At 59.5% G+C, this 27,812-nt stretch overlaps 1 protein-coding gene across 2 annotated transcripts; it reads left to right on the top strand.

Moving 5' to 3' along the window:
* LOC101946585 (nuclear receptor subfamily 1 group D member 2-like) lies at window positions 1–27,752 on the top strand. Of its 2 annotated transcripts, none has more exons than XM_005291889.4 (8): window positions 1–740; window positions 15,511–15,801; window positions 16,379–16,467; window positions 16,728–16,872; window positions 21,634–22,142; window positions 23,243–23,428; window positions 25,083–25,293; window positions 25,969–27,752. In XM_005291889.4, exons 1-8 carry the CDS (start codon window positions 725–727, stop codon window positions 26,163–26,165), a joined length of 1,644 nt encoding a protein of 547 aa, XP_005291946.1. In that variant the 5' UTR covers window positions 1–724; the 3' UTR covers window positions 26,166–27,752. The 2 variants fall into 2 exon arrangements, with proteins under 2 accessions (XP_005291946.1, XP_065432678.1); XM_065576606.1 differs by lacking the exon at window positions 1–740 and adding an exon at window positions 12,346–12,360.
* Window positions 27,753–27,812: the final 60 nt, after the last annotated feature.

Raw genomic sequence — 27,812 nt, forward strand, 5'->3', positions numbered from 1 at the left:
GCAGGGCTGGCTGGGGACCCTCCCCGGCCTGTGCCAGGCTAAGCTGATCCTTCCCTTCGAAATCTAGTCGCCCCGGCTTCTCCCTGCCAGATCTGCCCCGGGGGGAAGCCAGGGGACATGGCAGGCGACCCAGGCCGGGGAAAGGCCGCCTCTCCGCGCCCCAGCTGGGCCTGTGCCAACAAGGCCGGCGCGGGGTGTGCTGCAGTGTGAGCTCACTCAGCGCTCCAAAGAGACATGTTTACTCGCCCCCAGCTCCTCCCCTTACCCATGTGCTCCGCAGAGCTGAGCTCACCCCTTTCTCCTTGTCTGAAATGTGTGTCAGTGGGGCATGGCTCGGGCTGTGTCACATGCAGTCAACACATGAGCCGTCTACGAAGGCATGCCAGCGCCCGACTCCTCCGCTCCCCTCCTGGCGAGGAAACCAGCGCTTGCTAATCCCTGAGTGAACAAGCAACCCTCACCCACATAGATACAGAGAAATCGCCAACCTTAGCAGCCCTAGTTAGAAGCACGTGGAAGCTACAATCGTCAGCCGGGGCTGCCTTCTGGAATCTAAAGGCATTTGGGCAGCTGGCGGCTCAGGAGTGAATACACCCGAAGGAGCAGCGGAGGAGAAAGCCGGGTGGCCAAAGACAACCCCCCCACACACAGCCCCCTAACACTCCTGCCTGCCTCTCCGAAAGGGGCCCGGGTGAAATTAAGGACGAGCAAGACAGAGATCACCATGGATAACAGTCCTGGTAAGAGAACAGCTTTCTGATCTGCAAACTCTTAAGCAGCACGGTCATGGATTGCCGTAGGGAGCCGGGATGTGTTTGGCGTGGGGGGGTGGGGGCTTGCAGACAAATAGCTGACGCACCTGGGGAGTTCATCGGTGCTGTATTTATTTCAAGGATTCTCTTGCAGCTTCCAGAATGGGCTAGCTGACAAATAAGCTACTTCATCTCTGCTGCAGCTCCGGGGTGAGGAACAGGACAGACAAATAAATCAGAATTCCCCCCACCTTTGCTTTATTTCCCTTCTCCCCACAAAACCCACTTGCGGGGGGGAGAGGCAGGTGGAGTTTTCAAAGGCTGGAATTTGTAAACTGGCAATATCTTGGGGTTTTTTTTTCATGGCTGAAAAGCACAAAAGGTTAAACCTGGGAGGGGAGGCTTTGTTGGGGGGGGGGGCCTGGGGGTGGGTTCCAGGGAAGGTGCTGAGCCTGGGGGCGGGGGGGGGAGAATGGTTCTGTAGATGGATGGAGGCAGAGGGAGGATGCGGATCGGTGGTGCATTCTGTTTGATGGGAGAGAGCCTGCAATCCTCCTCTAACCTGTCTCCAGTGATTTCCCCCCATGGGATCGGCACAAACCAAGGTGTGTGACACCAGGTCCCTCCAGACATGGCCCGGCTCTCAGGAGGGTGGCAAGAGGAGCTGGCTAGCTGGGGCTTGGGTGAGCGACGTGGGAGGTATGGCATTGACCTACTAATGGGGAGTTTGGGGTCGACTGAGGTTCGGGTTGGGATTTCAAGCAGGTGCTTGAGATAGTGGGGCGGGCGGGGGGGGGGGGCAGTCACCGCTCTGATTTCCATGACTGCTGTGGGTGGCCCGACTCCGGATTGGCACCGTCATTGATCGAGGGCAGGATATGCCCACGGGAAGTAGGGATAATACAATGCAGTTCTGCCCCCGCCCCACCACTAGCCCCTTGGCGAAAGCTGCTGCCCTGTGGCTTGTAACCAGAGTTCACATGGGGGCTCCTCTCTCTGTGTGCCAGGGGCACGGGAACCCCCTCCCCTCTGGGGCAGGGAACCCCTCTTCCTGTGTTTGATCCTCCTGCGTAAATCGCTTCTAAGCAGCTTGCAGCACTGGGAGGTGGGGGTGGAGGGAAGCAATTGAGGTCATTACGGTGTAACGGATTCCACTGAAATATCAAAATCAATCCCATAACGGCCCCCACCCCAGAGGCCACAGGACCAGCTGGGGGCACCTCATGATCATTTCTGGGATCGCCACAGCGTTTGCAGGTCCTGGCATCGCTTCGGTGGACTGAGGGGGATCCACGCCATGGCACTTGGACATGATGTCATTGTGGCATCTTGCGACGTCACCGGGCGGTGTGGCGATATCACGGTGGGTCACATTGGTGTCTTGATGATGTCACGCCAGGGCGCATTGGCATCTTGAGGATGTCACCATGCTGCCCAGTGATGTCACACTCAGGTCGTGTCGATGTTTCGAGGCAGTGCTTTGAGACCACTGTGCCATGGGTGACAACACACCAGCTCACGTTGGCATCTTGATGATGTCGTGCCAGTGCTTGTCATGATGTCACATTTGGGTCACGTTGGTCCTTTGAGGTCACTCTGCCACGTGGTGACGTCACGCTGGGTTGGTTTGCGTTTCGACATCACCTTAGTACTGAAGGCCCCTCGTGGCTGTCAAATAGGGGTATGGAGGGAACTGCACACATCCAGAGACTGAGTCGGCGGCAGGTGGGCACCAAGCGGGAGAAAGGGGGAGAGGAGGGACAAGTCTGCAGCCACCGGAGTAAATCGAAGCAGTCAGGGGGATGCGGCAGCAGATCTATGTGAAGGAATGCGGCCATGAATTTTCCCCAAAAGATCACAATTTTCTCCGGGCCCTCCCCATATCTATCTGTCCATCCATCCCCTTATCCATCCCCCTCCCTGCCCATATCTACCTGTCCATCCATCCCCTTATCCATCCCCCTCCCTGCCCATATTCACCTGCCAATCTATCCCCCCTCCCTGCCCATATCTACCTGTCCATCCATCCCCTTATCCATCCCCCTCCCTGCCCATATCTACCTGTCCATCCATCCCCTTATCCATCCCCCTCCCTGCCCATATCTACCTGTCTATCCATCCCCCCCCCTGCCCATATCTACCTGTCCATCCATCCCCTTATCCATCCCCCTCCCTGCCCATATTCACCTGTCCATCCATCCCCTTATCCATCCCCCTCCCTGCCCATATTCACCTGCCAATCTATCCCCCCTCCCTGCCCATATCTACCTGTCCATCCATCCCCTTATCCATCCCCCTCCCTGCCCATATTTACCTGCCAATCCTTCTCCCCTCCCTGGCCATATCTACCTGTCTATCTATCCCCCCCGCCCATATCTACCTGTCCATCCATTCCCTTATCCATCCCTCTCCCTGCCCATATTTACCTGCCGATCCATCCACTTATCCATCCCCCTCCCTCCCTCCCTCCCTCCCTCCCTCCATCCTATCTATCTATCTATCTATCTATCTATCTCTGAGGCACCCTCTGTGTCCCATAGGATCCTAGCTGTCTCCTTTTGCTGTCCACTTGTGTGTCTGTCTGTCTGTCCAGTCCATCCCGGGGCAATGGGACTCACCCCCCCGGCTTGAAGTGGTTTCCCTCCTATCCAGGGTTTACAGTTTGGTTCAATGGCTCTCAGCTCCCTGCTCTCCAGTGGCCACCTGGGCCATGGGGCAGTTCCCAAACATGCCCGTGCGCTATTCTTGCCTCCTGCCCCCTTCCCCCTGCGGTCAGGGCGCAGTGCTGGCGGCTGTGTCTTTTGACTGTAATTCACTCCGGCTGAGCTGTACATGCCCGAGGCTTCCCCGGTAACTCACGCTTAGGGGAAGATTGCCGGTGACTCAGAGGATGTCATGCAGGAGGGTAGGTGTGCGGGTGTGAGTGAGCACGCACCCAGCCCCCAGCCAGGTCATTGAACCCTGGCGAGCTGGAACGTGAGTGTTGAACTCACCAGCCTGTCTTAGGCGGCTCTCGTTTAGGAGGCTAAGGGCCTCAATCTTCTCCTTGGGGTCACGTGAAGTTCAAGGTGTTGGACACATTCCACAGCAGCCGGGGAGGTGCTTATCCAACCGGTCACAGCTGCTGCGCCTGCCGAGGCCACGCTCACTGTTGTCCCAGGAGGCTCTGCTTGCTAGGGGTGGGCAAGAGGTAGGATGGTCAGAGCTCTTGGAGTGGTACTTGGGAGAGTTGGGCGGGGCTCTATGCACAGCTCTGCCACCGATTTGCCGGATGACCCTGGGCACATCACTTAACCCCTCGTGCCTCAGTTTCCCCCATCTGTAGAACGGAGATGGCCCAGCCCTTCTTCGTGGGGGGCATTAAATCCGTTAAGGATTGTAAAGTACTCAGACAGTACAGTGGGGACAGTTCAGGGATGGGGACCTAGAGAAGCTGGGAGATGCCCATTCACCCGCTGGCGGTGGAAGCTCATGGAAGATGGCAGCTGAAATCTACTGAGATACCTGTCTGTACCTGGTGCACTCTAAACAAGACAGAGACCCTGCCCCAAATCTAAATAGACAAAGAGTGGGAGGGGAAACTGAGGCACGGAGAACGGCAGGGACTTGCCCAGGGCAGGATCTGCTCTGTGTTACAGTAAGACCAGACTTGTGATTGGCCCTTCCTAATAGGGATTGTTTACCAAGGCAGCTGGTTTGTAGTGGGTCAAGACAGTTGGTTTATAGTGGTACCAGATGCCTTGGTGATGGGCACCACTCTACGCTGCTAAGTGAAATCCCAGGGCCGTGCTCATTACCGGGGTGACTGCATCCCACACAAGTGCAAACTGGGAGCAGCAGCTACCCCTCCCAGTGCTCTGAGTGCCCCCTAGTGGCAGTCCTCATTATAGCACCGCTTAGTGCAAGGTGAGCTCATTGGACTGCACTGCCCTGTGTCCTGCATGAAAAATGGAGGTTAGCTGCAAACCTCACCGTCTGCTGCATCTCGGTCCAAATCTCCCTGTGCTGCAGCACCTCTTGCTCTATGTCTCCGCTCTGCACCTCCCTTCTGGGACCGATGTGCACGGTGCCTCGCAGGCGAGCGGCCCCCGGGGTTTTAAGGAAGGATCAGAACAGGCCTCTGACGATTCAGAGGCGAGTGGATGTGCCCATTGCCCAGGCATTGTCCATCTCCCTGCAGGCAGGGGTGCCCACACAGCCTATTCCTCGCACAGAATCTGGATTTGGGATTCTTACAGGGCACAGCTGAGGGTTAATCCCGGGGATTTGATTATTTGGGATGAGTCTGCTGCGGCCTGTCGTGGGACCTCACATGACAGCGAGGGGGGTATTTCTGCAGGGGTGGGGGGTGATATCACGGGCATGCCTGAACGGGCCTCTGGAAGAACCAAAGTGACAGCTTTTGGGTTATCCATCCAATACAGTCTTCTGATGCCGCTGGGAGCCTGGGCTGGGATTCTTAGAAGTGCCTAAGGGAGTTAGACTTCTACATCCAATGGGACTTAAGCACACATGAGGCACATGGGCTGAATAGGGACAGATTGCAGGATCAGGGCCTTTATCGGTGCCAGATGCATCCTCGGGTATGATCCAAAAAGACCCATTTCTGTTCCCCAATTGCCAGGCGTTTATGTCCCCGGGATGCGCTCTCTGCTCAGCTCTGCATTGTTATTACAGGCAGCTCCCCAGGTTAGTGGCTTTGTTCTTTGTCCAGCACCTAGAGAAGATGGGAGATGCCCGTTCTCCCGCTGGTGGCGGAAGCGCCTGGAAGACGAGATCTGAAATCTACTGGCAGGCCTGTCTGTACCTGGCACACTCTAAGCAAGACAGAGAGCCCCTGCCCCAGATCTACATAGACAAAGAGACGGTGGGGAAACTGAGGCACGGAGAAAGGCCGTGGCAAAGCTGGGACTAGAAGCCAGGTCTCCTGAGTCCCAGCGAGGCCCTAGGTCCACGTGCTCCCCTCGGCGCTGATGAATTGCACACCGGCGGCCACCAGCCCAATCCCTTTGCCTCCTGCATACCAATCACCCGGGCTTGTAGACACCAAGGGCTGTCCCTCCCTGCTCATAGTTGAATGGAGGAGTGCCTTATCCTCCCAGATACCGAAAAAGAACTGGGGTAGGTTGGCAGTTCTCCCTTGAAGCACCCAGAACGTTCTCCTCGTTCACTAATCAGCACGTTAATTAGGGAAAAGGGGGGGTGGGAGCCAGTGCTCGAAACAAATATCTCCAGGGGGGCACTGAATGTTGCCTGGGCGGCGGGGTGATTTTTTCCCCCAAAGCTGAGCTGGGGCCGGAGGAAAGCAGATGGCTTGATTGTTATCTCGGCCGGGATTTCTGCACACTCTTTGTTTCAGGGCTTTTTTATTGTGCCGCCGGAGCATGGGGGGCTTGTCTTCCCTCCCAGAGCTATCCAGCTAGTGGGGAGATGCGGGGGTGTATATGCAAGGGTGGGGAGTTAGTTCTGGGTTGCCACTCCCCCCCGCCCCCCCAGTCCCTGATCCAGAGGCTGCGTCACCTCATATATCTCTTCCACCGTCACGGTGACATTGACCTAATTTGCTCTCTCTGCTGCTTGTCTGCAGGCGGCGGCGGGGCACCCAGGTGCCAGGGAGGCTGAAACCGGCTTGAAAATGAATTGCGGTGGGCAGGGAAGCTGGCCCTAGAGAAAAAGGGAGGGGGGGGTTGCAGTTGGTTAGGCTGTCTCGTTTGCATGGCAACTGGAAAAGCCCTCTTGTCTCCAAGGCGAAGGGGAGGGGTTGCCTCTTGCCTGGTTCCTGCTGGCCAAGGAGATGCACCTGGCTCTGGCCCGGGCATCATCTAGTTCATCCCCAAGATACGGGCTGGACACAGGGATCACCGAGGGAGGGTCTCTAGCTGAGGCCATGCAGGCATGGTGGGGGAGGATCTCTGGTCTGGGCCAGGCAGGGATCCTTGGGAGGGGGTCTCTTGCCCGGGCCATGCAGGGGTGGCTGGTGGACAGTCTCCGGGTTGGACTACACAGGGGATCAGATTAGATTATCGAAGTGGCGCCTTCTGGCCTCAAAATCTGCACCTCTGAAAAGAGCTTTTGCTGGAGAACAAATACCAGGGGGAGCTGTCTGGTTCTCTGTTGCTTCCATGCCTTCCCCTGTGGGCCCAGCAGGCTTTAAAACAGCCCCTCCGAACAGCTTTTTCTTTCGGTGCTATGGCCGTGAACCACAAAAATCTAGAGCCAAAATTGGGAGCATCAGGGACCATTGCACAGAGCACTGGACTGGGATGCTGGCTCCTCTTGCCAGCTTTGCTAGTGGCTCTGTCTGCCTCAGTTTCCCTCTCCGTAAAAGCAGGGATAAGGCTACTCGCCCGGGGACCTGGGTAAAGTGCTTTGAGGGCCCCGGATCGGATTATGTTTGCAGCCCCTTCCCCAAAGTTTGGGGTGGGAGTAGTGATGGAGGGGATGGGATTAGACCCGTCTCTGCTTGGAAGGGATCCCCCACCCCGACTTTCATGACAGGCAGAACCAGAACGCAGATCTGGGTCCAAAATGGGGAACTCTGCTCCCCCATTTATTGTTACCCCCATCCGCTCATGTGCAAGGGGGGTCGCTCTGAACAGTGACTCCCCACTCACCTCTCCAGAGCCCCCCCCATCCTGTCCCTGTCCCCCCTCACCCACACGCCAACCTCTCCCACCCCCTTGTAAATCCAGCACAGTCAGGCACCCCTACAGCGTGGGCTCCCCAATTGCTCAAAGGACTGTGGCAGGGGGCTGCTGAACACGGAAGGGGGTCCTCAAAGCCAAGGCAGGGCGGTCACCTCAGCTGCCGGCTTTTGCTGCTCCCCCCCCTTGGTAAAGCAGGGTTTTCCACTCATCTGGCTTGGAAGGAAAGTGTCCCCAAAAGCAAGAAATTGACTGGTTAAAATCCACCCGCAGCTCAGCTGGGAGCGAGAGGATGCAGGCTGCTTTGGGGCTTCCCCCAGGACCCCTGGATTTGTACGCTGCGGGGAGGGGAAGCCCCCCAGCATCAAGCAAGCCAGAGGCCAGGAGGCCAGAATTTCAGCTCCGATGTAGGCACTGATGCAAGTGGCTGCAACTCGGATGTGTTGGATGCTGGAGAATCTGGCCCTGATTTTGTCCCAGTGTGAGCTGCTGGGTGCGGGGCTCTCTGGAAAAAAAATCAGTGCCTCTGTGCAAACTGAGCCCATGGGAACCCTGGCCTTGGGCTGTCTTAGAAACTCCAGCCCTAGATGGTTGGAGATTTTGGTGATGGGACTGTGGAAGTAGTTAGACTGGGGGGGGGGAGCGGGAGAGTCATTGAAATACGGTGCTTCTGATTATTATTATTCGTTATTGTAGTGCAGATGTGCTCAAAAGTCCCAGGCACAGAGCAGGACCCCATACCAAGAGAACATCGCTCCCCCTCTGCTGAGATGCAGCCACCTCTGGGCCGGGGCAGGGCAGCTGATTCTCTCGTCCAGATCTAAGCCAGCCCCCGCCCCTGAGAGCTGGCGATCCTGGCTGCCTGCCCTTGTCCCCGGACGCCGGACACTCAAGCTCTGCGGGGCACGCTTGCCCTGCTGTCTCTGTTCCCAGACCCGCGCCTGTTCAGAAGCTCCAGCCAGCCCGCAGATGCACTCTGATTTGCTTAACCTACTTAAGCCAAAAAAAGCGCGAGGCAGTTTCCTCCCCCCGCCCCTCGCTCCACTGGTGAAGGAACGTGCTGGAAGATTAAACCCTGCACGAGTAGCTAGTGTCTCCTGGCAGCGTAGCTAGACGCGTGTTCCCTTTCTGGGTAATCTCATTTATTTACACTTTGCCATATGCAGAGACACAGCATCCCATCTTGCGGGGGCCCCAACTTGTCCTCTTTTTGCAGGAAGTTGCTTAGACCTCAGGCACCTGAGATGGCTGTAAACGGAGACTTGTGCCAGGCAAGAAATTTGGAGCTGGATTTTCAATGCCCTGAAATTCAGGGGTGTTCTGGTCTGGGCCCAGCACGATGAGGCCTGAATTGGCAGAGGCTTCTGGGCACTGTCACTAGTGAGGAGCTCTACAAGCCAAGGAAGTTAACACCCTTTGTGTAACCCAGGCTGCAGTAGCCTGTCTCGAGGAGGGGAGGGAAATCACCTTCATCCCAACCCCCTGCAGCACCTATGTGACATGGGACGGAGTGGGGGGAGGGACAGATTGGATTGAAGATACCAGGTTGTATCTTGGCTTCTGCTGGGGGTCAGGAACTCCAGGTCCAACCCACGCCCCCAACGAACTCCAGGGCACTGGAGATACAGCTCCAAATGTCCTGTCTCGCTTCAGCGAGGAGTCCCAAGCCGGGAACCCGAGATCTGACTTTCAGTTGCCCGATGCGACAAGTTATTTTACTGTGGGTGAAACTGACCCACTTTCTTGCTCCAAATCAGTGACAGACATCAAAATCTCCCAGAGTCGCGGGTATGTGTGTGAAACCCCCCCACGCTGCCATGAAGAATAGGCCTCTAGTCCAAGGCTTCCCCAGCGTGGAAAACACACAGGCAGAAGGGACACTGTGGGCGGGGGGAGGGTGTCTGATTTTCAGGGCTGCCACCCCCTTGACTTCAGCTGGAATTGTGGGGTCCTCAGCACCTCTAAAAACTCAGGCAGTCTGCAACATTGGGGTACCCGGAGTCAGCGAAGCCAGGATCAGAAAGGGGTCAGCATGACCTTCCCCCGCCCCCCGCCTTTGTTTACCCATGAACCTAAATTTGTTTTTGAGTCTTTTATTTATTTATTTATTTATTTATTTGGTATTTGGCTGCAGTTCTGGACAGATTGCAGGGGGAGGCGGGGAGAGTTTAAGAGACACGTGTGGGACTGCAAAGGCCAGCTTGGATTCAGCCTCTAAATAACTCTGAAAGCCAGAGCACACACACACACACACACACACACACACAAATGTGCTTCCCGTGTCTGGCGAGAGAGGATAATGGGGTTTAAATGCTGCAAACCGATGGCGGCGAGCCGGCCCGGACTGTGAAATGTACGAGGACTCCCCCAGCTGCCGGGAGCTGGGGAAGCTGCGGAGTGTGACATGCCTTATAAATATGTTCGAGAGCGCAGTGGGATTTGCCTTTGTCAGGAGAATTCAGGTCACCAGGTCCAGGAGGCAGCAGCTGCGTTCAGCACAGCGCTGAGGAGAAGGTGTCTTTATGATTGATTTCCCCCCGCTCTCCAGCGCCGGTGAAACACACACTGCGGCCTCTGCTGCCTTCCCAGCTCTGGGAGCTCGCTGAAATCAGTCCCCCGGTGGTGGTGATCTTTTTATTTATTTATTTATTTCCCCGCCGCCCCTTTTCCGAAAGCAGCGGGTCCCCGTGTCAGATTGTCGAGTCAGCAAGGCCATTGTGCTAATCGCCACTCTGGGGCGGCAGGTGCCAACCGGGCTGGAAATGGCTGCAGCGAAACAGAGACGGGGAAACTGAGAGGCCCTGGTGACCATGGCTAGAGTACTGAGCTAGGCCTCAGGACAACTGGGCTCTTCTTCAGCTCTGCCACTGCCCGCCTGGGTGACCTTGGGCAAGTCACTTCCTCTCTCTTGGCATCTGTTTCCTCTGCCACTCTTTGTCTATTTAGACTGGGCACTTTGGGGGGCACGGAGCCCCTCACTCTGTCCATGCAGCGCCCAGCACAACAGGGCCCTGATCTCCATTGGGGTCTCGACATGCTATGCTAATGTGAATAGTGGCTCATTTATCAAAGAGAAATTGACTGAGGCGTCTAAGGGGAAATGGATCTAAATCTGAAGGGGGGATGTCCCATTGGGGGCTTCCCCTGCATTCCCAGTGCTTGAAATCCACAGGAGTTGTGGGTTGCAGGACTGGGTCAGTGTCTGGTTTGGGATCCCGCAGTGTAAGGTCCTGCAGTTGGATGGGGCCAGGGCTGTGGGATATGCAGTATTGCAATCTGCCCTTTGGGGATCCCGATCCCCCAACATCCCCTGCCCAACCACCATTCCTGTAAGATGCCGGCAGCATCCGAACAGGAAAGCAGGCCCCCGTCTGTATCGGACCTCGAACCCAAGCCACTGGGGCGAGTTCAGATCCAAGGTTGTCGAATCCAGACCGAGCCAGGGGGAGAGAGCTGAATTATAGGCTGCTTGTGCGTTGTGGGGCTCTAACCCCGTTTGGAAGGGGCCATGATAGGGAAGCAGGAAGCACAGGCGTGGGACTATTTGCTGATCTGCCGGCTGCAACAGCAAGGCCCTGTCGGGGGGAGGGTGCCCCCGCAATGGGACAGCCCCGTTCTGTTAAAGGCCATCAGACAAGTCCAGGGTACCCAGCAGCCGATGGGCCATGGGAGCTAGGGCCTTAGCAGTCCCCCCCATTAACACTTCCAAACCCTGGCACACACCAGCAGCTCCACTGGTTGGGAGTGCCCGGCCTTAGAAAAAGCCCTGGAGAGAGTCCTCGGGGCGGCATGGAACCCCAAACGGAACCGCTGGGTCCAGATCTAATCCCAGAACCCAACATCTGCGTCCCAGCCTGGATCCAGAGCCAAACTCAGAACCCGACGGCTGGTTCTGGTTCCAGACCCAAAGCTGAACCGCAGCAGCTGGGTCTGGAGTCAAACCCAGCAGTTGGCTTTAAGATGTAAGAAACCCACCACCCGGCTTTGCAGAAGGAGTTAACTCCAGCAGGCTGATGGTCCCAGCTTCTGTCCCTCGCCCAGACATAGACTGGACCCACTGCCGGGCCTTGGCACCAAGCGACGGACAGACCCGAGCCGAAGGGGAGCAGGGGAATTTACACCTTGCTCAAAAATAAATGTTTAAAGCGTTTTCAAGATTTTGGATGAATGTCAGGGCCAGGCGTGGGCAGGAGCATTTGTCTGGATGCAAAACCCCAGCATGGTAATGGTTAACGCCTGGCACTGTGGTGTGGGGGCAGACCTGCCCTCCACCCCCGACTGTTTGCATTAGTGCCACTAGAAAGCCTAAAGGGTTTTGTTTGTTTGTTTAAGAGCTGTTCATTTCCCCCTCCTGTCTGGGAATGGACAACTGGGTTCTGGTCCCAGAACTGGGAGGGGAGTGGGGACTAGTGGTTAGCGTGGGGGGGGGGGGCGAAAGGGGGAAGGTCTGGGAGCCAGGACTCCTGGGTTCTGTTCACAGTTCTGGGAGTAGGGGTAGTGGTTAGGGTAGCCAGGATGCCTGGGTTCAGTTCAGAGCTCCAGGAGGGGAGTGGGGTCTAGTGGTTGGGGGAGGGGGCTGGCAGCTAGGACTCCTGGGTTCTATTCCCTTCCCTCTCTCGGCACAATGGGAGAGGGGGCGGGTAGCTTTGAGATGCAGCCCCCGTCGGTCGGTCGGTCGGTCTGTCCGTCCGTCCGTCCGTCCCCTTTGCACACGGACACTTTTGCTGCTAATCCCCCTCCCCCCATTCGGGGGTTAGGGGCGTCCGAAGGAGGCAGCTTTGGGTGCCCCCCCCCCCATCGCATTGCACCGAGCCGGAGCGATCGCTCCCCACCCACCCGAGCGCGCCGGGCCGCCGCAGCCATGTGAGCAGCCGGTCAGGTGTCCCCGGGGCTGGCGCGGCGCCCGCCCGCTGCTGTTCCCGGCTCCGCGCCCCGGGCGGACACGTGCGCGCCGTGACCTGATTGTGGGTGGTGCGGCGGGGGGGGCCGTGTCCTCTCCTGCTCCTGTGGCCGCATCGTCTGCTGCCTCCTCCCGCCGGCGTGCCCTCTCCTATCCCTGCCCCTCCCTTGTGCCCCCCTGTCCCTCCCTTGTGCACCCGGCGTGCCCTCTCCTGCCCTTGCCCCTCCCTTGTGCCCCCCCGCCCCCCGTTGTGCCCTCTCTTACCCCTGCCCCTCCCTTATGCCCCTGCCCCCGTTGTGCCCTCTCCTACCCCCCCACCCCTCCCTTGTGCCCCTGGCATGCCCTCTCCTACCCCTGACCCTCCCTTGTGCCCCCCGCCCCCTGTTGTGCCTTCTCTTACCCCCTGCCCCTCCCTTGTGCCCCCGTTGTGCCCTCTCCTACCCCCCACCCCTCCCTTGTGCCCCCCGGCATGCCCTCTCCTAACCCTGCCCCTCCCTTGTGCCCCCTGACCCCCGTTGTGCCCTCTCCTACCCTCTGCCCCGATCGTGCCCCCTTCTGCCTCCTGTCCCCCGTCCTGACCCCTTCTGCCTCCCTCCTGTTGTGCCCACTCCTACCCCTGACCCCCACCGTGCCCCCTTCTGTCCCCTGTCATGCTCTCTCTCCTTCCCGCTGCAAACTCCAGCATGCAAAGTGGGACTTACGGGTGTGTCTGCATCCCAGACATCCTCTCTGTCTGTCTGTCCCTCTGTTAGCTAGATAGATGGGTGTCAATCCTCTCATTTCTGCTGCCAGTTTGGATTTTAATCAACTGTACATGAGGAAGGGGGGGGGGGATTAAAAATTGCACTGGGCTACTCCAGTCCAGCCCCCCCCCCCCAGTGGGGGTGCTGTGTGGGGAGCGGGGCAGGAGCGCTAGCTGGCGGGGAGCTCCCGGTTACTCCAGTCCAGCCCCTCCCAGCAGGGGGCGCTGTGGGCAGCGGGGCAGGAGCGCTGGCTGGGTGGGAGCTACTGGGTACTCCAGTCCAGCCCCTCCTAGCAGGGGGCGCTGAGGGGGACCTCCTGGCTACTCCAGTCCAGCCCCTCCCAGCAGGGAGCGTTGTGGGGAGCGGGGCAGGAGCGTTGGCTGGGGGGAGCTCCCGGCTATTCCAGTCCAGCCCCTTCCAGCAGGGGGCGCTGTGGGTGTCAGGCTAGGAGATAACTATTGCCAGCCTGCCTGCACGTTCCACACACTGAGCCCTGCGGGCAGAGAATTTGATGGGACTCTCCTGCCCTGGGAGCTGGGGAACGCAGGGGCGGGGCAGGGGGCTGGAGATGAACCTTTGGTTTGGGGAACTGTCTAGAACAGGGCTGGGTGGAGATGGAGCATGGCACCCGTGCTTAGGTGGGGGTGGGCCACAATGGAAGGCAGAGGGGCTCTTGCACGGAGAGGGCATGGTGCCATGCCCGCCTGGGCGAGCCCCTAGCTTGGTGGAGTATTCCTCGCCGAGGGCAGGGGGCTCATTCAGGGGGCAGGATCTACCTGCTTTAGGATCTAGTGAGGACGCCCTGGCCGGGTCTGGTACCCAGATAGAACCCAGCAGTGGCTACCAAAGGTACTGGGCTGGAGTCTTGTTTTGCAGTGGTGGGCACTGGCAGGCTGAGCTGTGGGAGAGAAAGAGGCTGTGTTACCCGTGGCTGTGTTACTCTGGGGCACTAGGGCACACAGCTCCCCAGGGGCATGACCCCGACTGCAGCCCGATCTCTCTGTGCCCCCCAGGCCGAATGGAGCTGATGGCAGGAAAGGGATGGGAGGAGGCCTAGCGCCTCCTCCCATCCCGCATCTGAGTTTCACCCCATAATTTTCAGGGAGCAGACAGCAGGAGAGGGGCTCGGCTACAAGTATTTGCTCTGAGCTGAAATTTGGGCAGCGGGGGTTGAGTCCGGGCAGTGCCTGCCGGGTTAAAAGGCCGGATCGGGCCTTCTTAAAATCAGGCGCAACTCCAGAAAATGCCAAGGGGGGAAGTGCTTATTTTGGGCGCTGGTGGGTTTAAATGCCCTGGGCTATCGCGGAGGGGAATGTATGCCGGTTCCTACTGTGGAAGAACCGGTTCCTGCCGCTTGCAGGTAATAATAATGAGCTAAGATTTGAGTCAGAGCAGCAGCTCTTTTCCTGATATAGGTCACCAGGAACGTGCGTGCGTGTGGGTGCCCACGTGCGCAAGGGCGAGGTCTCCTCCCCGCCTCCGTGGGCTCCCGCCACAAAATCTTCACACAGTTTGCTGTGACTGAGGGCGGAGGGGCCTCTGTTAATGGAAAAGGCAGAACTGGGATGGCAGGAGGGGGCTTGCGGGTGGGGACTGAGGGGCATGGACAGGGGCTGAGTCAGTGTACGACCTGAATTTGGCTCAAAGCTCTCGCTCAGAACTGGGCCTGCGGGGAGATGGAATCTAGGCAGTTGGCACCCCCCAGCCAGGGCAGCTGCACACGCCAGGCGTCCCTGGGAATCTTGGCATGACCCCTGCCGTACCCGCGGACCCCTGGGCTGGCTCCCAGCGGGATGATCTGGGTTTGCATTTTGTCCTCTGTTTGTTTGCCCTACTTTCCGCAGCACGTGCCTCACTGCCCCACATTCCCCGCAGCCTCGTCTCAGGGCTGCCCGGCGGCTGTGTGTGTGTGTGTGCGCGTGTGCGCGCGTACACAGGCTGACACTGTGTTCCTCCCCCCCCCCCCCCCACGCTGCAGCTCCACGTGAGACACTGGGATGGCTCCAGGGACTCCAATCTCCCCGTCTCCCAGCCAGGTGGGCTGTAGCCGCTCCCTGGTCCCGTCCCCTCCAGCTGTCTATGGCCAGGGGAAGGGAAGCGACCCTGAGTCTGTGCAGGGCTTCGGAGGCTGCATCCGCCCTGCCGTGGGTGATGGGGTTCATCAGTTGCACAGATTTCGCCCTGCCCTGTGTCTCCATGTCTTTCAATTTTCATCCTCCCCTTTCCTTTGCCCTGCCTCCTGTTCTTTTGTTCCCCCAGGAACCCCAAGATCACTCCCCCATCCCCATCCCAAACATCCAACCCTGCCCCGATCATATTAAACCCTGGCAGGCCAGAGCCCTGGGGGATGGATGCCAGCCTGGGTTCCCAATACGCAGCTCCCCTGCCCCTACAGGAGGCCGCAGACCCTGAGCACCCTCAAGCCAAGATTCCCCATCTGACCTCCCCTCCCACTGCTCTCTCTGCCCCAGGCGGCGTGATCCTCTACGTGGGCTCCACGGCTGGCTCCAGCCCCACCCCGGGCAGCCCACCCGGCGGCTACCTGGTGCCCTCCCCACAACACTCCCTGCCCTCGTCGCTGGAGGAGCTGACGCTGACTGAGATTGGGGCCATCAAGCCGCAGGGCTCCAGCTCGCCATCCTCGCCTAAGGTGGCCTTCCAGTTCCCGGAGGGGGTCAGGTACCCCAGCAAGGGCCAATCGCCCCCCACCCAGAGCAGAGTTGCTACGGCCAAGCAGAACGGCATGACCGGCACCTTCAATAGTGAGTGACCAGGGCGCAGCTCTGTCATCATCCCCCTGCTCCAGCTGGGGAAACTGAGGCACTAAGAGGGGAAGGGACAGCAATTCAGCAGTAGAACCCAGGAATCCTGACTCCCAGCCCCTCTGCTCTAACCACTAGACACCACTCCTCTCTCAGAGCTGTGGATAGAACCCAGGAGTCCTGACTCCCAGCCCCCCTGCTCTAACCGCTAGACCATCCAAAGCAACAGGAATATTGGGAGGTAGGGTACTCTCACATGAAGCCACCAGGGGCCAACCTGACACACAGCTGGGACCATGCACCCCCTCTTTGGGGGGTCCCCAGTCCTGTGGGGCTAGCAACCTAGTCTGGCTGGAAACGGGGCATCTCCAAGCGGCTAGTTAATGAATCTGGGCAGTAGTGGGGAGGGGGATGCGTCTTAGGGGGGCAGGTGGGACCCTGGGGCTGGGCAGATGGTTGGAGGGAGGGGGTGGCGCTCCTATGGGTCGGTCCCCTTCCTCTCCGTTGTGGGGGCTGCAGTGGGGTGGGCAGGAGGGGACCGAACGAGTGTGATGCTCACCCCCACCCCTCCTTGCAGAGACGGGCGGGATGGTGCTGTTGTGCAAGGTGTGCGGGGACATCGCCTCCGGCTTCCACTACGGCGTCCACGCCTGTGAGGGCTGCAAGGTGAGGAGGTGGGGCCAGGGGCGGGGCTTCGGGGCGGCCGGGGACCGAGTTGAGGCAAGGAGCCTCCTAGCAAGCTGCGGCGTCACCGTGGTGCCGTTTCCCGGGGCGACCCAGCTCCGAGGGGAGCTCATTGCCAGCACAAACAGCCCCCCAGGCTGAGTGGGCCGGGGGCTGGCGGGCAGGGCGGGGCAGGCTGGGGGGAGCACAGATGGGGCAGGGTTTGCCTGGCGCTGACTCCTCGCCCTGTTGGCCCCCTCCAGGGCTTCTTCCGGCGCAGCATCCAGCAGAACATCAACTACAAGATGTGCGTGAAGAACGAGAACTGCATGATCATGCGCATGAACCGTAACCGCTGCCAGCACTGCCGCTTCAAGAAGTGCCTCGCCGTCGGCATGTCCCGCGACGGTGAGCGCAGGGATCCCGGCCTCCCGCCCCCCACCCCCACTCCTCCCCCGGCCTGGTCTGCCCTTGGGCACGGCCAGCGTCACGTCTGCCACAGCCTGCTCCCTGCCAGTGCCCCTCAGTCCTGACCCACAGCCCCACCTGCTATCCCAGCCCTGGGCTCCCCCCACCTCTGCCGATGCCCCTCAGTCCCGACCCACAGCCCCACCTGCTATCCCAGCCCTGGGCTCCCCCCACACCCCCTCTGCCGGTGCCCCTCAGTCCCGACCCACAGCCCCACCTGTTATCCCAGCCCTGGGCTCCCCCCACACCCCCTCTGCCAGTGCCCCTCAATCCCGACCCACAGCCCCCTGCTATCCCAGCCCTGGGCTCCCCCCACACCCCCTCTGCCGGTGCCCCTCAGTCCCGACCCACAGCCCCACCTGTTATCCCAGCCCTGGGTTCCCCCCACACCCCCTCTGCCAGTGCCCCTCAATCCCGACCCACAGCCCCACCTGCTATCCCAGCCCTGGGCTCCCCCCACACCCCCTCTGCCAGTGCCCCTCAGTCCCGACCCACAGCCCCACCTGTTATCCCAGCCCTGGGCTCCCCCCACACCCCCTCTGCCAGTGCCCCTCAGTCCCGACCCACAGCCCCCTGCTATCCCAGCCCTGAGCTCCCCCCACACCCCATCTGCCAGTGCCCCTCAGTCCCGACCCACAGCCCCACCTGCTGTCCCAGCCCTGGGCTCCCCCCACACCCCCTCTGCCAGTGCCCCTCAATCCCGACCCACAGCCCCACCTGCTGTCCCAGCCCTGGGCTCCCCCCCACACCCCCTCTGCCAGTGCCCCTCAATCCCGACCCACAGCCCCACCTGTTATCCCAGCCCTGGGCTCCCCCCACACCCCCTCTGCCAATGCCCCTCAGTCCCGACCCACAGCCCCTGCTATCCCAGCCCTGGGCTCCCCCCACACCCCCTCTGCCAATGCCCCTCAGTCCCGACCCACAGCCCCTGCTATCCCAGCCCTGGGCTCCCCCCACACCCCATCTGCCAGTGCCCCTCAATCCCGACCCACAGCCCCTGCTGTCCCAGCCCTGGGCTCCCCCCACACCCCATCTGCCAGTGCCCCTCAATCCCGACCCACAGCCCCACCTGTTATCCCAGCCCTGGGCTCCCCCCACACCCCCTCTGCCAGTGCCCCTCAGTCCCGACCCACAGCCCCACCTGTTATCCCAGCTCTGGGCTCCCCCCCACATCCCCTCTGCCAGTGCCCCTCAGTCCCGACCCACAGCCCCACCTGTTATCCCAGCCCTGGGCTCCCCCCACACCCCCTCTGCCAGTGCCCCTCAGTCCCGACCTGCAGCCCCACCTGCTATCCCAGCCCTGGGCTCCCCCCACACTCCCTCTGCCAGTGCCCCTCAGTCCCGACCCACAGCCCCACCTGCTATCCCAGCCCTGGGCTCCCCCCACACACCCCCTGCCAGTGCCCCTCAATCCCGACCCACAGCCCCACCTGCTATCCCAGCCCTGGGCTCCCCCCCACACCCCCTCTGCCAGTGCCCCTCAGTCCCGACCCACAGCCCCACCTGCTATCCCAGCCCTGGGCTCCCCCCCACACCCCCTCTGCCAGTGCCCCTCAGTCCCGACCCACAGCCCCACCTGTTATCCCAGCCCTGGGCTCCCCCCACACCCCCTCTGCCAGTGCCCCTCAGTCCCGACCCACAGCCCCCAGCCCTTCTATCCCGGCCCTGGTTCTCTCTTGTGCAGACTGTCTGAATTGTGCTGTCTGTTTCTGATCTGCCACCAAACTTCCCTTTCCCCAGGAGACCCACATAGGAATTTAGCTGGGGATGGGGGAGGTGGCTTGGGGCGAAAGGCTGGTGCCCTGCCCCCCTGCGGCGGGACCCCACATCCCCCTGAGGCCCTCCTGCTCTGCCCAGTCAGCAGCTGCCCCAGCTGATAAATGGGAGCTCTGTGCTGGGGGCTGATTTATGGCTCTGAGCACGGATGTGGGTGGGGGGAGGGCAATGGTGTGGGGGGATGCCAGGGCCAGGCTGTGATGAATGGTTCGAGCTTCTCCATCCGCTCATGATGGATTTGTTAGACTTTGAAATGGCTCATCAGCATTAGCGTGCTAAGAATGGCCGGGGAGGGGAGGGGTGCGGTGTGAGGGGGTGGCAGAGAGACCTGGAGATGGGCCGAGACCGGACCCAGATCTATGGAGGTGGGCTTGGATCAGCACCAGAACCATGGAGAAGGATCAGGATTGGGGCTGGGACCACACCCAGATCCATGGATCAGCACCAGAACTGCAGAGATGGGCCGGACCGTGATGAGGGCTGGAACTCGAGTCGTGGAGATGGGTCGGGACTGGGACCAGAATCAGAACCAGGGAGGAGGACTGGGACTGGGACCAGAGGTTCCCCATCTGGACCTCTTCACTGGGACTTTTGCCTCCCCTGGCTTCCCTCCTCCCTGCCCCGATGGTTCTGGCTCTTTGCTGGTTTGGGACAGGGGACATGTGAGAACCAGCTCCCTGGATCTCAGCACCATCGACACCCAAATACATGGGTCCCACACACCCGTCCAACCACTAGTCAGGGGGTGGGGGCAGCAGGGGCCAGGCTCCTGGGTCCCGCCTGTCGCGTTGTGCCAGGTAAAGCTCGCTCACTGGTCCAGAGCGCATGGCGGAAGGGCACACAAAGTAGATCCTAAGGGTGAGCAAGCAGCCCGGGGATCTCGCCTCCCTTGGGCCGGATCTTCCCGGGCAGGTGGGGGGAATCAGGAAGGGAACTAAACCCCAGGACTGAGCAGCAGCCTCGGCTCAAGGGCTCCCCAAAGCCCCAGGGGCTGTAGGGCAGGAAAGGCCCACGGGCATTATCCAGGCTGCCAGCTGCTGTGTTAACGGGGGGTGGGGTGCAGAGAGGGACAGGGGCCGGGGGGAATAGGGGGAGATGTGGTATAGACTGGGGAGGAAAGGGACAGGGATGGGGAGTTGGGGGTGCGGGAGAAGGGTGGAGGAGGGGGGAGGGGAGGGAAGGGAAGGAATCCCAGCGTGCTCTCCCCCCCCCACGCCCTGCCAGTTCCAGGCCCATCTGGGGCTTTGCGGGGGCAGCGGGATCCTGTGTGCGGGAAAGGAGGTTTCTGGGTCACGGCTGCCATGTGCAGCCCCCGCTCCAGCTCAGGTTATGGCAGCAGCTCCCAGAGCAGGCGTCAGCCTCCAGACTCTCCCGCCCTCCGCACGCTGCTCCCCACAAAGCCCCGGGTGGGCGTGAGAACGAGGCTGTGTCCTGCCCAGCACGGGGCTCCTACATCTCCCACACGTGCCCCCTCGCATGAGGCTGCAGCACTGGGGCCCGATCCTGCTTCCGTTGCCATGTTACCGGGCAGGATCGGGCCCCTCCGTGCTACACCCGCCGGGGGCGCAGTGTGGGGAGGGGGGCATCCCTGGGGATGCTCCTCCCGCTCCCCTGTGATACATCCCTTCCCCACCCAGCACAGGCAGGGCTGGAAATCCACTCCCTGGAAAGTCTTTTCTTGGGTCAGAGTTATTCTGCTGTCGGGCCTCAGGGGGACAGGTGGGGGAGGAACCGGAGGCTGAGGAGAAGGAAGATACTTGTTATCATCAGCCAGAGGTCTCCAAGCACTTTGCAAAGGTGGAGCAGTATCACTCTCCCCAACTTAACAGATGGGGAAACTGAGGCACAGAGCAGGCAAGTGTCTTGCATAGCAAATCGGAGTTGGTATGAGAACCCAGAAGTCCTGGCTCCCTTCCCTTCCCCTGCCCCCAACCACTAGATCCTCACTTCTTAGGGCTGGGAATAGAACCCAGGAGTCCTGACTTCCCTTTCCCCTGCTCTAACCTTCTAGTCCCACTCCGCTCTCAGAGCTGAGGATAGAACCCAGGAGTCCTGACTCCCAGCCCCCACTGCTCTAACCACCACCCCACTACCGTCCTACACCCAGGAATAGAACCCAGGACTTTGTAGCTGCATGCCAGAGATCTGATCTGACACCAGTGTAGCCGCATTGACTTTAGTGAGTCTCTCCTGATTTGCGTCTGGCCTCAGGTCGGGACTTGGGGGAACCCCTGGGTGGTGAGACCAGCGGGCAGGAGCAGAGGGAGCCACGCGGTCTGTCTGTCTCAAGCAGCCTTAATAAAATCTCATACTCTCCCCCTCCCCCCGTCTTGGCCTAGGCAGAGGTGCTGGACGGTCCTATAGCAGTAGATTGCCCCCGCCCCAGCCCCTCTGTGCGTCTCCCATGGGCCTTGGTGCTGCTCCTGACCCACTGACCTAGTTACGGAGAGAAGTGGAGCAGAGACGTGCCAGGCAGGGGGTGATCTGGGCAGGAGAAGGGGGGTAGGCAAAGGTGCCTGTGGGGCCACCGGGGGTGGTGGGGGGAGGGAGACATCAGCCAGTGGTGTGGGAGGGGCACATGGGGGGTTATGTAGGGGGTGTGGAGTGCAAAGGGAGCTGGCAGGAGCTGTGCCAGTCTAGACACACAGGGAAACAGCTGCATTGTGGGAGGCAGCTCTGCGATGCAACGTGCTCTGGGGTGGAGCGCAGCAGCCAGCGCGGCCATGTAGAACAGGCCATTACTGTTACTACCTGCCGCGACACGACGGGAACTGCGGGTGGTGACAAGCCCCTCGTGCCACCTCCTCCCAGTGCTGCTGGCTTGCTCCCTCCCCGTTGCTCTCTACCCCCAGTAGGGGGCGCTCACGAGTGCACCCCTAGTGCCTGCCCAGCTCACGCTCTCTCTCCTTCCTCCCCCCTCCACAGCGGTGCGCTTCGGGCGCATCCCCAAGCGGGAGAAGCAGCGCCTGTTGGACGAGATGCAGAGCTACATGAACAGCCTCAACGAGGCCCCCATGGACGTGGGGCTGGGGCCCGAGGGGGAGGCGCCCCCCAGCCCCGACGCCCAGGAGGAGGAGGCCATCGGCGCCATCTCGCGAGCCTATCACGACATCTTTGTCAGCGGGCAGGACCGGCTGGGCAAGCGGGCCGAGTCCTACCCCTCACTCAGCTACGCCGACCAGCAGCTCAACAACGGCTACGCCTACGGGCAGTACGACTCGGCCGGCCTGCCCCTCTCCGGCTACGGCGCCTGCCCCCAGGAGGCCCCCGGCTACGTGGACAATGGGCCCCGCCGCTTCGGCAACGACATCTACCAGGCCCAGCAGGCCAGCTACCTGGCCAATGCCGGGCACTACCCCACCTTCGACTACGGCTACTCCGAGGGCAGCTCCCAGAGGGCATGTCCCTGGCGCTCGGCCACCAGCAGAGGCATTGTAAGTAGCCAGGCAGGACCCCCGATGACAGGGGTTAGGGGGGAGGGCACGGGCCCTCACCTGGGGGGAAGCAGGACTGGCTCAGTTGGGTGTCCAGAGGGGAAATTGACAGGGAGTGACTGGCCCAGGCTCACTCAGCCGAGTCAGAGTTGGGATGAGAACCCAGGAGTCCTGGATCCCAATCGTTTCACCCTGCCCTAACTACTAGACCCCACTCCCTTCCCAGAGCTGGGAATACAACCAAAGAGTCCTGACACCCAGCTCCCCCTGCCCTCGCTCTAACCACTAGACCCTACCCCCACACACAAAGGACCAGGAATAGAACCCAGACCCCCCCCTTCCCCTCCCCTCCCCTCCCCGAGCTAGGAATAGAACCCAGGAGTCCTGACTCCCAGATGCCCCCCACTCCACTCCAACCATTAGACCCTCTCCCCTCCCAGAGCCAGGAATAGAACCCAGGAGTCCTGACTCTCTAATTCCTAAGCCATTGCCATCTGATTGTATTTGAATCCCTCCACCTCTCCCTGCCCCGTAGTAACTTCCTCCCGCTTCGGGTTCCCAGTGGGAGTGAAGGGTGCTCTGCACCCCTCTGGATTGAGCCCCAGATCTGCAGCTGGATTGACACCAAGAAGCAACTTGGTTCTTAAGGGTTGGCTCCCCCTGCTGGGCAGCAGCGACGCTGCAGCATCCTCACGCGTTCTAGGGCTGCATTCCAGGGAGGGTCTGTCTCTGCAACCCCATGTGTTGCTCCACGGGCTCCCATACAATCTCCTTTGGGGAGACTCCCCCCCCCCAACAGTCTGAGAGGCCAGATCCTGCCAGCAGCAATCCAGAGTCACTGAGCCCCCCCAAATGTGGACCCCCCTCCAAATCTGGATCTCATTCCTCCGGCTCCCCCAAATTTTGGTCTGATTCTTCAGCTCCCCCCAAAATCTGGTTCTGAGCCCCCCCCCAGTCCGGATCTGATTCCCCCATCCCCAAAGTTTTCAGGGTGTTTCCATTCTGGGGTCCCAATCCAGGCCCACCCTGCCCAGGTTAGGAGGCTGGTGCTCCCCTTGTCCCTCCCTGCGTTGGTGACCCGCTTTGCTCTCCCCACCCAGGCGTGCCCGCTGAATGCCAGCCCATACTGCAGCAACGGCAAGACCAGCCAGCAGGTGTGGGAGGAGTTCTCCCAGTGCTTCACACCGGCCGTCAAGGAGGTGGTGGAGTTCGCCAAGAGCATCCCGGGCTTCCAGTCGCTCTGCCAGCAGGACCAGGTCATGCTCCTCAAGGCAGGCACTTTCCAGGTCAGTCCGATGCCCTGCCAGCCTGAATCTGGGCCGCCCCTGCCTAGAGCGTGCGGCCTCGGGCTGCACCTGTAGCTTTGGCCCCGGTGGTGTCGGGTCTGGTCTGTTCCCTTCACCCTGAGCTGACACACACTGACTTGCTGGGGATATCAGAGGGAGCTGGGTGGCCATAAAACCCGGTCAGCAGGAAGAGAAACGCAGGTCCACCCGAGACTGGTGATGTCTGGGAGCCAGAAAGTGGGTGCCCAGGAGGGACCCCAGAGGAGAAACACAGGCTCAGTTACCCAGAAACTGTGACCTAAACTAGGCAAATTAAGACTTGAAATAAAGCACAGATTTTTATGTGAGTGTAATTAACCATCGGCACAACTTTTACAGTCAGTAAGTCCTGACATGGGGAGTAAATATTTTGTAGCGGGTGCTTTGGTCTCGCAGAGAAAGGTCTGACGCCAGCCAATGGCTGGAAATTGAAGCTAGACAAGTTTAAGCTGGAAATCAGGTGTACATTTTTAACGGTGGGAGTAATTAACCATTGGAACGATTCCCAAGGATCGTGGTGGATTCTCCATCACTGGCAATTTTAAAATCAAGACTGGATGTTTCTCTAAAAGATCTGCCCTAGGAATTATTTGGGGGAAGTTCTCGGGCCTGGATTATCCAGGAGGTCAGACTAGATGATCACAATGGTCCCTTCTGGCCTTGGAATCTATGTGTGTGTCCCTGCTGCTCTCTGCTGGAGGGAGCAAGCCCTCTTTTTGCGTGTGCGCACCCCTTACCGCCTGGAATCAGAACTACCGGCCTGTGTGTCATATTCCCCATACTGCTAACAGCCATGGGAGATTCTCCTCTAGCTCCAGGCTTTTGCAGCAGGAGGATTCAGCTGGGTTCTGCCCCTGCTGTCTAAGTGGCCATGACATGCTGGGCACAGATTCTGTGGGAAACATCAGGTGGGGGATAAACTGCTGTCCTAGCAGCTCCAGAGTTCCCTTTCCGAGTTTGTCTGTGGGGATCCAACCCAGGACATGCGTGCCCAAACAGCTTGAGATAAAACTTTAATAGCCTGCATGTACATGGCCCAGGCACTAGACCCACACTGCTACCATGGATCACCCTCATCCCAAGCCCCAGGGCTATTGAGTTTTCCACCCAGGCCCCCACTTGTGCAGCACCCTCGACTCCCACTGGGAACCAAGAGGGAGGAAGTTACTCCAGGGCAGGGTCGGGGATCGAATCCAGTACCTGTGCATCTAAAGACCTAGTGGCTAGAGCACTGAACTGGGGCTTAGGACCGGCTGTTTCCCCTCCCCGTGCCTCAGTTTCCCCATCTGTACGATGGAGATAAGGATCCTGACTTGCTTTGAGATCTACTGATGACGAGTTCTAGGTAAGGGCTAAGTACTATTCTGATTATCATTGCCTGAGCTAAGAGTCATAGGAACATAGGACGGGAAAGGTTTCCTGGGTCAATGAGTCCAGTCCCCTATTATCACGGGCAACCTGAGTTTATAATTATGTAACTCATCTGACACCCCCAGACTACTAAACCCTGTACACTGTCTGGCCACTAGAGGGGGACATTATCTGGATGCCTCCCGGCGCTTGTGTCAGAGCGCCCCTGCAGGCTCAGCTCTGACCTTCTCCTCCCCTCCTGCAGGTGCTGATGGTGCGGTTCTCCTCCCTCTTCAACCCCAAGGAGAAGGTGGTGACGTTCCTGAGCGGCGAGACCTACTCGCTCTGCAGCCTGCGCTCCATGGGCATGGGCTGCCTGCTGGACGCCATGTTCGAGTTCAGCGAGAAGCTCGGCTCCCTCGGGCTGGATGCCCAGGAGATGGCGCTCTTCATGGCCGTCGTCCTTGTCTCGGCAGGTGGGTGCGCGCCCCGGGGCCAGCGGGGGGATCTCTGAGGCCGGCTCTGTCTCTCTGCAGACCATGGTGGGGAGAAGGCCGGCCCAGCCACAGCCGTGAGCCATGCAGGTGACGTCAGCTCCAATCCCCCTGCAAAGCCCATCCCCGGTGTTTCGGGCCAGGTGTTCTGCACTAGGCAGGCTGCTAAATGCTCTCCTGCCTGTTCTCTATGCTTGGCCCTGGGGGCAAGGACAGTGACAGAGTGGGAGTCCCCCCATGCCCCTCGGGGATCCCACGCCCCAGGGCATGCAGCATGCTGACGCACATGGAGCTCAGCCTGCCTGGGACCTTCCAGACCCCCCAGTGAACAGGACTGACTGTGGCAGCTCCCTTGGCTAGAGCTTTACAGGGGAGCCTTTTCCTAGTGTTTTGACAGGAGGATCGCCGCCTGTCGGTGTTAGAGGTGGGGAAAGACCTAACTGGGCACCACTTTGTCCATCCCATCCCTTCCCTCTGGAGACTCTTCCCCAGGCTGAGATCTGAGCATTAGGAAGCTTCCCCTCGCAGTTCGTGAGCTGTTGTGTGTGTCATACGCCCTATACTGCCATCACGGGGGGAGATTCCCCTGCAGCGGGGACTGGTTGGTTTTTTTTGGAGCAGGTTGGGTATTAATGTCATGGCTCATCTGGTTCATAGATCGCTCTGGCATCTCAGACGTGGATGCCGTGGAAATCCTTCAGGAGACCCTCATCCGGGCCCTGCGGACTCTGGTGACAAAGAAGCACCCCGATGACTCCACCCTCTTCCCCAAACTCCTCCTGCGCCTTCCCGACCTGCGGACCCTCAACAACCAACACTCGGAGAAGCTCCTGGCCTTCCGGATCGATCCTTAAGCCCACTGGAGACGCCCGCCCTCCAAGCCTATGGGGGAGAAGGATCAAGAACAGTCACCGGACCCAGCGCCTCGGGCTGCATTTAGCTCTTTCGAAGACGAGGAAGGAGGGCTCTGGCGCTGCCGGGCAGCACGTGGCCTGTCGGAGCCGGGCTCTGCCAGCGCACGTCCCCCAACCCGGGGCGATCGGGTTCAGGAGGAGAGAGCACACCTCCCGCACGGCACTCTGTGCAGCACAGCAAGGCCTGGAGAGCGAAGCGAACATGCGTCCGAACTGACCGCACCAACACAGACACAGTGTATATATGTGTATAGAACTCTCTCTCTGTATTGTGTTGAGGTTCTAGTCTATATATAAGAGCCTGGATATGTTGTACATACAGCGCATCGGTAGATCTCGGCGGGACGGCACACCATGTTTCATTTGACCATCTAGTTCCTTCTTAGGGTGCATATTGTTTTATCCCATTCCGCTCCGTCTCCACTCTCCGTTCGTACCAGCCCTCTCCTATGGAGAAAACAGCACAGATGGCTTGTGGACCTGTGCTCTGTGGATGGTATAGGATAGACTGGATCAGGAAGTGATATGCAAGGAGCCTTTTCGTCAGGGATGGTAGGAGCACTCGTCCGGTCCCCAAATCCCGACCTGAGGCCAGACGTAGGATGGGGTAAATCAGGAGAGACTCACTAAAGTCAATCCTGTGCTTTTTCCTGGCTGGTATTTTTAAAAAAATGTCTCACGCCATCAGGGCTTCCAGGGAGTTTTTGGAAAAGGCTGACATGCGATGGCTCGGCCGGGCAGGGGTGGGATATGCTACCTGAGGGGCGCGCTGTCTCTCAGAGGGGAGAGGTTGAAGGAGGCACACTTCCATTAAAGAAACAAATGGCTCCATTTTGTTTTGCTCCCATTCAGCCCTGCCCTGCTCTAACCACTAGACCCCATCCCCAAGCCAGGAATACTGGCTCCCATTCCCCACCCCATGGTCTAACCAGTAGACCCCACTCCCCTCTCAGAGCCACAATTACAACCCAAACGTCCTAAATCCCATTCCCCCCACCCCAGCCACTAGACAACTCCCCCACTGCAGAAGAGAATGGCTCTGGTTTTGTGGGGGAGGTGGCACTTTAGACTGTTATAAGATGGATACAAGTCCGGGGACCAAAAGTGGGGCCAAAGCTCCCCGGCTTTGCATTTCGATACATATCAGATCCTGAAGGTCCGCGGGAGAGGGAACTAGCACACCAGAAGGGAACACTTTATAGTTTGTGTTTGGTTCTTTGCCGAGCTCAGAACATCTGCAGGGAGAGGGGGAGCCGTGCCGTGCCTCAGCTCCTGGCCCCGCGGTACTGTTCTTTGTTTGTTTGTTTTTAAAAAGAGCAACAAGACTTTGCACTTTTCTGAAAAATATAAATGTACAGAAAAAAATAAACTATCCCCTATCCCTACTCGGAGCATATCAGCAAAGGGATGCCCCCCTGGGGCCCGGCTGCTAAAAGCCCTAGTGCCTGGCAGTGGAAGAAAAGAAACGGTTATTTTTGGTCTAATATTGAAGTGCAATAAATAAAATAAAGACTTGCTTAACGTTGAGCTGAGTGTCTACAGTTTGATATTGTTGCTACTCCAGGTGCACCCCTCGCCGAGACCAGA

Source organism: Chrysemys picta, chromosome 22 (assembly GCF_011386835.1).
Source record: "Chrysemys picta bellii isolate R12L10 chromosome 22, ASM1138683v2, whole genome shotgun sequence".
NCBI classification, from domain to species: domain Eukaryota; kingdom Metazoa; phylum Chordata; order Testudines; family Emydidae; genus Chrysemys; species Chrysemys picta.

Coding starts and splice junctions, on each gene's coding strand:
- LOC101946585 (XM_005291889.4), top strand. Junction 15,802..16,378: donor CATGACCGGCACCTTCAATA/GTGAGTGACCAG, acceptor CCCTCCTTGCAG/AGACGGGCGGGATGGTGCTG. Junction 22,143..23,242: donor CGGCCACCAGCAGAGGCATT/GTAAGTAGCCAG, acceptor CTCCCCACCCAG/GCGTGCCCGCTGAATGCCAG.